Source organism: Crocuta crocuta, unplaced genomic scaffold (genome assembly GCF_008692635.1).
Source record: "Crocuta crocuta isolate KB4526 unplaced genomic scaffold, BGI_CrCroc_1.0 scaffold1061, whole genome shotgun sequence".
NCBI lineage: Eukaryota > Metazoa > Chordata > Mammalia > Carnivora > Hyaenidae > Crocuta > Crocuta crocuta.
The window spans coordinates 160,298-172,896 of NW_027532936.1; the positions used below are offsets into that span (position 1 = coordinate 160,298).

At 35.8% G+C, this 12,599-nt stretch overlaps 2 protein-coding genes across 4 annotated transcripts in view; both read right to left on the reverse strand.

Moving 5' to 3' along the window:
• Positions 1-343, reverse strand: part of RBM41 (RNA binding motif protein 41) — a 62,835-nt gene extending 62,492 nt beyond the window's left edge. For 2 of the 3 annotated variants that reach the window (XM_077745759.1, XM_077745761.1), the window contains exon 1: positions 8-292. In XM_077745759.1, the coding sequence (XP_077601885.1) occupies positions 8-216 (209 nt within the window). In that variant the 5' untranslated portion in view covers positions 217-292. Of the gene's footprint in view, positions 1-7; positions 293-321 lie in introns of those variants that run through there. The other variant, XM_077745760.1, reaches the window with a different exon arrangement.
• A 4,471-nt stretch (positions 344-4,814) lies between these two features.
• The window catches only part of NUP62CL (nucleoporin 62 C-terminal like), a 42,072-nt gene continuing 34,287 nt past the window's right edge, over positions 4,815-12,599 (reverse strand). The window contains exon 7 of the mRNA XM_077745757.1: positions 4,815-5,729. The gene's annotated coding sequence lies outside the window, so the exon portion shown is untranslated. The remainder of the gene's footprint in view (positions 5,730-12,599) is intronic.

Consider the following 12,599-nt stretch of genomic DNA (forward strand, 5'->3'; position numbering starts at 1 on the left):
TGTTTACCTGGGTGGGTCCGTCTGACGCTGTAAGAAGCCACAGCATCCGTGCAGCTCCTGGGGCCCGCGCCATGGCCTAGATGCCGGTGCGGGCAAGGCATTCCTACGGGATCCGGCGGCGGCGGCGGCCCTTCCTGAACTTCGCCCTGCAGGCCTGTCTAAGCCCGTTTCCCCTCCTCCCTCCTTCTTTGTCTTCCCGCTCACACGAAACCGCATCCCGAGAACATGACATAACCGAAACACAAAGTCATAAAAGCCATTTTCAAAGTTAAAAGGTAGAAAAGAGCTCCCTTCACCGCCTGCTGTCAGACATGCCCTTACCTCTTCATGTTTCCACAGGCCCCTATCTCTAACTTGGGTGAATAGGCCGCGGACTTCAAGTCCCAGAATTCCGCGCGGCCGACTCTAAGGGGATTGTGGTGGAGTGCGGGGCTCTGGGAATTGTAGTCGCGCAGAGGTAAAGAAACCGGAAGAGTACCTACTGAATAACCGGTGTGTTGTAAATTCAAATATTTCTCCTACAGGTTAAGGACAACACCCAAAATATGCAGCTCATAAAGCTAGGAGTCACCTTAGACTTCTTGACTGCCTCCGCCAATATCACCAAATCCCAGCTCCTCCACTTTTCCTCCAGTGTGTCCCTATCAACCCTGCTTGTGCTTTCAAGGACTTCTTATCCGGCCTACCTGCTGTGTCCAATGGGGCCCTTGGTCCATCCTCTGAAGAGTAGCCAGTGATCAGACACAAGTTTGGCACATCATTTACACTAACGGTTCTCCTCTATCTGTAACAGAGGCTTACTAGACATTGTACTTCCTAGCTTGGGAATTTGAAGTCTATGTGAATTCAGGTCCATGAATATTTGATTGGTAATTGTGTTGAATCAAGAGAGGTATAGCATAGTGGTTAAGAACATGGGCTCTGAGTTCCCAGAAATGGAACTACAAATGTCCCTAAGTATAGGAAAAGAAAGATGTCTAATCTCACTCACAAGTGAGATGGAAATTTCAAAGCACACGGACTATAAAACACATGACCTGGACTGCTCGAAACTGACAAGGTCATCAAAAACATACAAAGTCTGGGAATCTGCCAGCCAAAGGAACCAAAGGAGACATGAAAACTAAATGTAATGTGGTATCCTGGATGGGACCCTGAAACAGAAAAAGGGCTCTGGGTAAAAACTAAAAAAATATGAATAAACTATGCACTTTAATTAATAACAAGATTCATTAGCTGTGACAAATATGCCAGTTATATAAGATGTTAACACTAAGGGTTAACGGAGTGACAGTATACAGAACTCTGTATTATACAACTTTTCTATAAACCTAAAACTGTTCTAAAAAATATATTTTTTTAAAGTTTCAGAACACATTACTTTTGTTGAGATCATGGGAAAATAATCACTCTCATTACACTGCTGGTAGGAACATAAATTGATACAACCTGTATGGAAGGCAGCCATGAGGACACAACTAAAGCCATAAATGCCAATTCCCTCTAGAGCAGAAATTCAACCTCTATGAATAGTATTCTCAATACCAAGCATCCTCAAATATGTGTGTATGTTAAATGTTTATATACCTATAAATATATATGTATTTTATGTGTATAAATTTCATACATGTGTATATATAAAATATGTATATATATAAAATTATTTTCTGCAACATCATTTATAACAAAATGTTACAAACAACTTAAATATCCACAAATGTAGTAAAACTATTCAACAGAAAAACATGCANGACTGCTACTGAACAATCTAAAATATATTTAGTGCAATAGCAAGGTGCAGAACAAGATCTATGTATTCCATTTGAGTAAAAAAAATAGGGGATCATATGTATGTATTTGCTTGTGAATGCATCAAATACCTCTGGGAAAGCATATATACAAGTGATAAGTGAATGTTTCCAGGTAGGGGATCTGGATGGTTAGGGACAAGAGCGGGGGGAAAAAGCCTTCATTTTTTGTTCCCTTNCCTTCACTTTTTGTACCCTTTGAATTTTGAACCACATGATTATATTGCCTAGTCAGTAGTATTTTTAAGGGGAACTCTTCTTATACCACAGAACCAAAAAAGAAAAAGATCATGGAATTGGGGGTCATAATGCTTGGATTTCTCAGTTCCCACAGTTATCAATAATATATNTATAAAAGTATGGTTTTAAAGTCACTTGATAGGTAGTCATCTATGAGCAAATATCCTGCTATCCAGGAGGACTTATTCAAACTGTCTATACTGCCATGCTCAAGGCTCAAGTTAGAGAAGACCAAAGAGCAGCTACTGGAAGACATTGTACTTCCTATCCTAAGAACTTCTTACAGATTGAAAATGTCATGGGAAGTATTTGAGTTATCCAAAACCTGTTATGTGGAAATGACTGTACACAGGTGAATGAATGCAGATATAACATGCTCTACTTTGTGGCTTTGGCACAGAGCATAGACAGAATGTAAGCATGGGGAAAGTATGGATCACACCATACATAGCCTGTGATAGGTAAATCCTATATGATGGTAGGGCTGAATTCTGCTGCTCAAGCAAACTGTCCAATGGACACATTGATCAATAAGTAGGTGGAAAAATTCAGTGGAGTTGCTGGTGTTTGTGCCCTGGGAAGGTGGCAAAGAGTGGAACAAACACTATACTGACCATTACATCAGGTTTGGAGACAACGACTAAGACATATATCCTATTGGTACAAAAGCGATATACACTACATTATGAATCCACTAGGTGGGATGAGTGGAGAATAAATGGCTAAAAAGACAATGTAGGGTAGAACTGCAACTTGAAAGCAAGGTCACGAGGAAGTACTCTCTGTACCTGTGTATAACTGTAGCCAGTCCCAGTAGTAGGTACCAAGGGACAAACATTCAGAAAATTGCACTAAAAGGAAAAACAGGCTATTTCTAGCCAAACTTATTAACTGTGGAATAATAGCTATTCCATTTCCCGCAGCATGCCTTTCCCTGCTTTAAAAAGGAGACAGTGTATGAAAAGCTTTGAGACAGTTTATAAAATGCTTTGAGATTTCTAGATGGTATTCATGGGCACAGAGGTCTTAACCATTAGGTAATTTCACCCCAGAAGAATTTATGACAAACTGAAAAATATGCCTCATTTGTCTTTCTGACAATTTAATAAGATTCGTTTAATTAACCCAGAAGTTCTTCCTTAACATAGACATATTTTCAGTGTTTGTCCTTTTGAGATGCTTTGTTCGCAGCACACTTCTGATGAATACATTAGGAACCAATTATAATTTCCAGATATGGAAGAAGATGCTAAAACCAAAAATCTTCTCTAGAAGAGGGATAGCATAACTCATCCAATATTAAGAGTAATCAACTGTGCATGTCTTTCAAATTCCCCATATGAGACAGCATAAATGCTGTTACAGAGAAAATAAATATAGCATCTTTTTCAAAGGACAAAAAAAAAGTAGATACGCACTGGAAAAGTGTCAAATTTAAGAACTCTCCTTCAGCTAATATCTTAGCTGGTCTGTAACAACTGCTAGGAGAGGCTCAACACTCCAGTACCTAAGAAAAATCTTGCCTTAAAATGGGTTATTTGTGATCTCTTAATATTTGGTCAACAATGTCATGTCTTTTAGACATATGTTAGAACCAGAGTCCAAAGGAACCTTAGAGATGAGTTAGTCCAAGGCTCCAGATTCCAGACAGTACATTGAGATCTACCAGTAAATCTTAAGTGTTACTGTATGGATCTGGAATCCACTTTCCATCTACTGGCCTCTTTTTTTTTTTAATTTTTTTACAAATAGTTTATTGTCAAATTAGTTTCCACATAACACTCAGTGCTCATCCCCACAAGTGCCCTCCTCCATGCCCATCCCTCCTCCCCCCCACATCCATCAGTCCTCAGTTTTTGTCAGCATTCAAGAGTCTCTCATGGTTTGCCTCTCTCCCTTTCCCCCACCGTTTCCCCCATTCTTCTCCCCCTTGTTCCTCCATCAAGTTCCTCCTAATCCTCCTATACGTGCAAACATATGGTATTTGTCCTTCTCTGCCTGACTTATTTCACTCAGCATAGCACTCTCAAGGTCCATCCATGTTGCTACACATGGCCTCTACTGGCCTCTTCTATATCCTAGGAAAAACCCTAGAACTCTCAGTGCAAATTCAGTAGTACTTTAATCTCCTCTTTTATTTTACTGAGGAACTTTACAGTAAGCATTTACTGTTAGTGAAAAGATATAAAAGCATCACAAAACTACAGAGAAGTGAAAACTAGTTTCCTTCACTTGGGAAGACCTTATTAATATGGCTAAACGTTTTCATGGTATATACAAAAGATAATACCCAAAATGAAATTATTTTTCCAGTTAATTAAGTGGGGACAAGACTGTCCTCTACTATACTATGTACCTTTTACTAAATGTAGAACTTAACTTACACACAGATTACTTTATAGGAGCTGAATCTCCAAAAACAATAAAGAAAATGTCTTAAACCCTAGGGAATGACAGAAATAATACTATACTCAAAAATTAGTACTCAAAATTATACTGAAAAGCTCTTTACCTACAGAAATCATCCACAAAATTAAATGGTCTCTGGATTATTTTCATAGTCTAACCTTTTGAGAGGTNTTTAAGCTCTCATATTTAGTTTACTTACAAGGTGGTAAAAATCACTAATACTCATTTCAAAACTATTTTCTTCCTATAATGTGTACCCCTCAGGATGGTTATGTACAATCAGTATAACAAGAATTTATCTCAGTAATTACAGACAACTAAGCTCTAGTCACTCAGAACCTTTTAAGTTTACTTTCAAGTTACACTTTTATTTTTAGAGTATCATCTTTATTTATGACTTAGGTAAAACATGCAACACAAGAGATCAGATATTGCCAAGCTAAGAACAGGCTTTTCTTGAAAATCAAATATACAAATCCAACAACTATAAATCATATGCTAAAGCCAAATAAAATAACAGGTTATCTATACATCAATAATAAATGAATTGCCTAAACCGTACCCTTTTAAAAATAACCTAATTCAAGACCCAAATCCACCCTAACTTCTCTTCCTCTCTGACTCTCTATAGCATACTTTCTGTAATTCACACACTTCCTTGTATTGTCTATATTGTTTTTATACAGACAGGCATTAATTTTATCTCAAACTTGACATGACGTTCCACTGAAGAAAAAGGCTACAGTATCTACAACTATATGTTGAAAGTTAATAGGCACCCAGTAAAGACTGGTTGGTCATCTATTTCGTGGCAAACATTTCTCTGTGATCTGGTTAGAGTGAGAAGGATAATGTTGTGCTGCTGGTAGAATATTGAATCTAGGCAAATATAAGATACAAATTACACACACGGAGTTGACATGTAATAGAATGCTGCCTGGACAAGAAGGCTAATTAATATAGTTCTGATTTGCTAATACTAAAAGCCAAACTACAGAATAATTCTCGACAGCATAATATTGAAATGGGAAAAAAAAACCAAACAACCAAACCAACCACATGCACACTTTATTGCAACCAAAAACCGAGTAATAATTGCAAATACTACTCTATTTCACATCATCACAATTTGTAAGTGATATATAATCCCAAAACAACATGCTGAAGATATGGTCATTCAATCAAAAGCAATCCTGATACTGCGTTCCAGCTCCATGCGACGATGATCCTCAAAAACCTGTGTTACCTCTTCTACCTTCCGTTGCAGCATGCCTACAGGAGGAAAAGTCATGCATCATTAAACCAAAGTCAAAATGTCCCAGGAACATAATAACTTACATTCTCCCTTCAACATATGACTTATAAAACATCGATTTTAATAGCTTTAAGTATTAGAAAATACAGGGGGAAAATCGTCTATTTAGAAACTATGGAAACAGTGGACAAGACTGTTCCTGATTTGCTCTCTGTAGTTTTCAGGTAAATAACAGTCTATTTGACATTTATGTTTTGTTGAAGAGAATTGAGAACTGTGTTTTACTCATTACAGCCTAAAAGTGCTATACAGGGTGGTCATTAAATTGAGGGTATAGATTTTGGTAGGTCTTTGCTGTCTATAAGTAAATTAGTACACAGAGTATATTCATATTTCTTTCTAAGGATTTATTTAACTTGGTGGTCCTCAATTTGCTCAGGGACAGAGCAACAGAAAATACTATTCATTTTAGCATAAAAAATACTAACATTCTGTAGGAAAAATAAGCTGTTGATGTAAGCAAGATAACCTAGGTTTTTCTATTAATGTGCAGTTGGTCATTTGTTTTACTGTTCATTAATGCTTATTGGCCAATAAGCAATAGCTTATTGAGAAGGTGCCCAAGAATTAAGAAAAAATTTTACAAGAGAAAAACTAAAAATTTGAAACAATATACTTTAATTTCCTTCAGCCAATCAGAAAAGCCCCAATGTTATTCAGTTTTACAGTATAACAATACATCATCCTATCTTATGACATACAGGCATTTTGCAAGATCACACCTTAAGAACAAGTAATTTAAATGATGGTTGTCTAATGAAAGCCTAGCAAAACAGTGTATGTTGAGCCTGGCAAAATATATCTCCTTTTTGTTCCAATGACTGCAGGGTGCAATTTTTTACTCCTAAATAACATTTTTCAATGTGATAGAAACACAAATGAGCACTATAACAAACCATCATCTTGAGGCCAGAAGTGTCAACATAAGCAAAATCACTTAATTTGCTGACTGATACATATTAAGTGCAAAGAAGTACATTTATAAAAATTTTAAAAATCAATGAAATGTCGAGAAAGACAAGCCAGCATTATTAAGACAGCTTTACTATAGACATTCTGTCATGTCTTCAAATTGAATTCTCAAGACTATTTCTATAATAACATACTTTAAATTTTTTTAGAAGTTTCATTACTTGAAGGCAAAAATTGCACCTAGGCACTCAACTGCCCAAGAGTTCAGTTTCCATGATATGCATCAGGAATTGGTTCCTGTAGGCCTCTGAAATGATATACCATACTAGAAGATCAATGCTAGTAATAGTCAAAATTTGGGGGAAATACATTATACACATTTTGAGATTGAAATTAACTGTACTGAACAATTTGAAAATGAAACTAAGAAAATGATTCCATTAAAAACATCATCATAAAGAATTAAAACACTTAGAAATAAGAATACCAAATGAAGTATGAGACCTGTACACTGAAAACTAGAAAACACTGCCAAGGGAAACTAAAGAAGATCTACGAAAATGAAGAGATATCCCATATTCATGGATTGAAAGACTCAATAGTGGTAAAATGCCAATCCCCCACAGAATTATTCACAGATCCAACAGAATCCCTATGAAAATCCTACCTGGCTGTTTTTGTAGAAATAGAAAAACTTTACAGTTTATATGGAAAGGACCCAGAACAGCCAAAGCAATCTTGAAAAAGAATAACAAATTGCAAGAATTACACTACACAATTTTAAATCTTACTACAAATCTACAGTAATCAAGACAGTGTATACTGGCATGGGATATCCACAGAGATCAATGGAACAGAAAGCCCAGAAATAAAACCTTATATTTATGGTCAATTCATTTTTGATGAAGGTGACAGGGCAGTTCAGTGGGGGAAAACAGTCTTTTGCAACAAATGGTGCAGGGACAATTGGATATCTACACAAAAATGAAGGTGAACCCCTACCTCTTAACTATGCATAAAAATCTACTCAATGTGAATTGTGGACCTAAATATAAGAGCAAAACTATATTTGGAAAATAAAACACAAATGTCAATCAACTGATGAATAGATAAGCAAAATGTCGATGTCCACACACTGGAATGATACACAGCAATAAAATAGAATGAAGTACTGATATATGTTACACATAGATGAACCTTAAAAACATTAAGCCATACAACAAAGGCCACATATACACATATAATATGATTCAATCTATATAAACTCTCCAGAAAATACTTATCTCTAAAGACAGAAAGTAGATTAGTGGTGGCCTTGGGTTCAGAGTAGGAATAGGGACTGACTACCAACAGGCCAGAGGGTATTTTTAGGGCAATGAATGTCTTCAAATGGATTGTTTGATGTGTGCACAACTCTAAGCTTTAAACAGCTATTGGTTAAGATGGTGGATTTGTGTGTTTAAGATATTTCTTAAAAATCACTCCCCCTCCCAGGAGATTTTTGTAAAATTGTTCCCAGCTAGCCCCATTCTGTTGAGGGGACAGATGTTTTCTTCACTTTATTCTACTTACAAATATTTTATCTAAAGATTAAAAGACTTTCACAGTCAGGGCACCTGGGTGGCTCAGTCAGTTGAGTGTCTGACTCTTTATTTCAGCTCAGAAGTTGAGTGTCTGACTCTTTATTTCAGCTCAGATCATGATCCCAGGATCATGGGATCAAGCCCCACGTTGCTTAAGATTCTCTCTCTCTCTCTTTGAAAAAAGAAAAAAAGGATTCTCTTTTTCTCTCTTTCCCCCTTCCCCACTTGTGCTTTCTTTCTCTCTGTATCAAATAAATAAATAAATAAATAAATAAATAAATAAATAAATAAANTGTACTTTCATAAATACTGCTATGGTACGCCTCTTATTTTCCTTTTAGAAAAACAACTGGAGCAGTTGGAGAAAACAAGGTCAAAAGACAAAAATAAGCAACTTAGAAAGTGAAATACAAATTGTTTATAAACATTTTTCAAATACTCAACCTCATTAGTAACCAGAGGAATGCATATTAAAGAAGGGTAATATTATTTTCACCTATAAATGTTAGCAAAGAATGATGATCATGGTGGTAGAATGCTAGCAAGGATGTGGAATTAGCAAAACTAGGTAATTCAAAGTGGTGCTGAAAGTGGGGCTGTAAGCAGAAATATGAATGACTAACAAGCTGATCCCTCTTTTCCTCCACATCTTACATCTGGGTCATTCTCCCTACTCAAGCCCAGCAAAGGACTTTTCTTTAGAGAGGGCAAACCAGAACGGATGTGGCTCAGGGACATCAGGTAGAGCTAAAGACAAGGAAACTGTACCAAAAATTTGGATTAAGTGGAAATAAACTACAAAACAGGAAGTGTAAGAGCCATGAAACAGGAAAGTCAACAAAGAAAAAAACAGAAGTAATACAAGATTGCTGGAGAAGGAAGAACCTAACTGAGTAGCAAACCAAGAGAGCAACAATCCCAGATAGTAGATTAGAGATTAGAGGGCTCTGGGAGAAAGGAATCAAGGAGAAATTGATAGATTTAAAGAAAAATAAGGGAGTCAGAGAATGAACTACTGGTAAGTATATAGAAAATTAAGCAAATGATGAAATAAAATTCAAAGGAAAACAAAAACTTGTAAGAGCAAGATAACATACGGGCTCCATGCTGACAGCACAGAGCCTGCTTGGGATTCTTTCTCTTTCTCTCTCTCAAAATAAATAAACTTTAAAAAGAAAAAAAAATGGGGGGGCACCGGGGTGGTTCAGTCAGTTAAGCATCATGTTCTCACAGTTTGTGAGATTGAGCCCTGCGTCAGGCTCTACTGCTAACAGTGCAGAACCTGCTTGGGATTCTCTCTCTCCCTCTCTATGCCCCTCCCCTGCTTGTGCACACTCTGTCTCTCTCTCAAAATAAATAAACATTTAAGAAAAAAATAAAAAAAGAGAAATGATATAATATAGCATGCTACATGGCCAGGCTGTGAATAACATTTATGCAATCATAATCCAAAAAATAAATATTGTTCTATGTGTAATTTATGATATACCTATATTGGTAAAATGACAGAAAAGTATACTTACATGCATATATTTATATACTTCTCTATATGTAATATGTATATATACTGGGGGGCAGTATGGTGGTATATTACATACACATACTTATGTATTGCATGCATGTACACACATATACATACACAAAATGAGGGTGGTATAAAATAGTTAAATCCTTGCCTCCCATTTTGGGAAGCCAGTACAGAAGGCGTAAAATGGAAAAACTAAAAAGTAACAGTATACATGGTGTTTAGAGATCTAGAAATATTTTTTAGGGCCACCTGGGTGGCGCAGTCAGTTAAGTGTCTGACTCTTGATTTTGGCTCAGGTCATAATCTCACAGTTGGTGGGTTCAATCCCCATGTGGGGCTCTGCACTGCCCGTGTGGAGCCTGCTTGGAATTCTCTCTCTCTGCCCCTCCCCAACTCATGCTCTCTCTCTCTCAGAATAAATTAAACAATAAGAAATAAAAAGAAAAAAAAGGAAAAAAAGAAGTATTTTTTAAAAGCAGATAAAACAATTGAAAGTGATTGCTTCTAGAGAGTGGCAAATGGGGAGTGGACAGGGGAGCTGGTATTTTTCATATATCTTATTTTTAAAAAATCCTTATACTCTACCTTCAAGGTGGGCGATGAAGAAGACCTAAAGTAAGGCAGTGATAGGAATCTACTGAAAAGATTCAAGAGCTATTAAGAAGTATAATCATCATTACTTACTGGAGAAATAGAAATAGTCTACCTTAAGTCCCTGAGTAAATAATAGCAATCATTAGCTGAGAAAAAGAAAAGTAGAAGGAGTTACTGATCTGAGAGGCCCAGGAAAGAGTGAAGAAAATAAGTTTAGTTTTACACAAATTTAATTTGAGGTGCCTTTGGGATATGTATGTGCAAGTATTTGTTAACATGGAGCTTTATAATGGAAAGTAAAAGAACCATTAGTAAAACTGATGATTACAGATGACAACAGACATATAAAAACTGCTGATTATCAGAAAGCCTTAAAAGAGAATACTATTAGAGACAAGGAGAGGTCTCAAGTCCATAATCTAAGTTCCTACCTTAAGAAAATAGAGGAAGAGCAAAATGAACCCAAAGCAAGTAGAAGAAAGGAAATAATAAAGACTGGTTATCAATGAAATTGAAAACAGGAACACTATACAGAAGAATCAATGAAACAAAAAGCTGATACTGAGGGAAAAAAATCAATAAAAATGATTAACCTCTACTAAGACAGAAAAAAGTAAAAATAGAGAAAGCACAAATCACCAATATACAGAATGAAACAGGGCAGATCACTACAGGTCCTGCAGCCATTAAAAGTATCAAGAGAAAATCCTAAGAATAACTTTATTCTTAAAATTCAACAACTTAGCAGAATTGTACCAATTCCTAGAAAACCACAAATCATGAAAATTCAACAAAGACAATCTGAATAGTCCTAGAAGCATTACAGAAATTGAGTATGTAATTAAAAAGCTCCCCAAAAAGAAATACCCAGGCCCATATACAGTTTCACTTGAGAATTCTATCAAATACTTGAAGAAGAATCAATGCCAATTCTTCACAAAATCTTCTAAAAAAGAGGCCACTATTAAACTAATAACAAACCAAGAAATGACAGTATAAAAAAAGAGAAACTATAGACCAATATCTCTCATGAACATTTAAAAATCTCTCACTTAAAAATCTTCTAGAAAATTCTAGCAAACTGAATTCAATACTGTATAAAAGAAACTATAAACCATGACCAAGTTGAAGTTCTTCCACAAATTTAAGGCTGACTCAACATTAAAAAAAGGTATCAATGTAATCTACCATATCAACAAATTAAAGACGAAAAACATATGATTATACCAATTGATACAGAAAAAGCATTTGACAAAATCCCCTACCCATTCATGATGAAAATCCTCAGCAAGTCAGGAACAAAGCAGAATTACCTAAACTTGATAAAGAACATCTACAAACAAAACCTACAGCTAGCATCATACTTAAAGTGAAGGACTGAAGGCTTTCCATGCAAACTCTAGAATAAGACAGAGATGTCTACTAACATCACTCTTATTTAACATAATGCAGGAAGTTCTAGCGAGTGCAATGTGAAGAAAAGAAATAAATGGCATACAGAGTGGAAAGGAAGAAGTAAAACTGTCCCTATTTACAGATGATATAACCACCTCCATAGAAAATCTCAAGGAATCAAAAACAAAACAAAACAAAAAATCCTCAATCTAAGAAGTGAATTCAGCAAGCATACATACCAGAGCAACATATAAAAATGAACTGCATTTTTATGTACTAGCAATGAATATGTGGAAATCAAAATTTAAAACATAATACCATCTACAATTGCTATAAATAAAATGAAACGGTTAAGTATAAATCTGACAAAACCAAAGTATACATAATGTGAGTGCTGAAAATTACAAAATCATATGAAAGAAACAAAAGGAAACCTAAATAAATGTTGTGTCATGCATGTTTTCATGAATGGGAAGATTCAACAAAATAGAGATGTCAATTCTCCCCTAATCTATAGGTTTCATGTAATTCCTATCAAATCCCGGCAAATTTTTGTGAGAGGGCAATGGAATTAAAATAGCCAAAACAATCTTGACGGGAAAAAAAAAATAACATGGGAGGAATCACTCTACCAGATATTAAGGCTTACCATACAGCAATGGTAATAAAGACAGTGTGATATTAGTGGAGGGAAACACATATAGGTCCATGGGATAGAGAGCCCAGAAAAAGATCCACATAAATATACCAAAAGTGTAAAAGCATTTCAGTTGAGGAAGGATAGTCTTTTCAAAAAATGGTGCCCGAGCAACCAG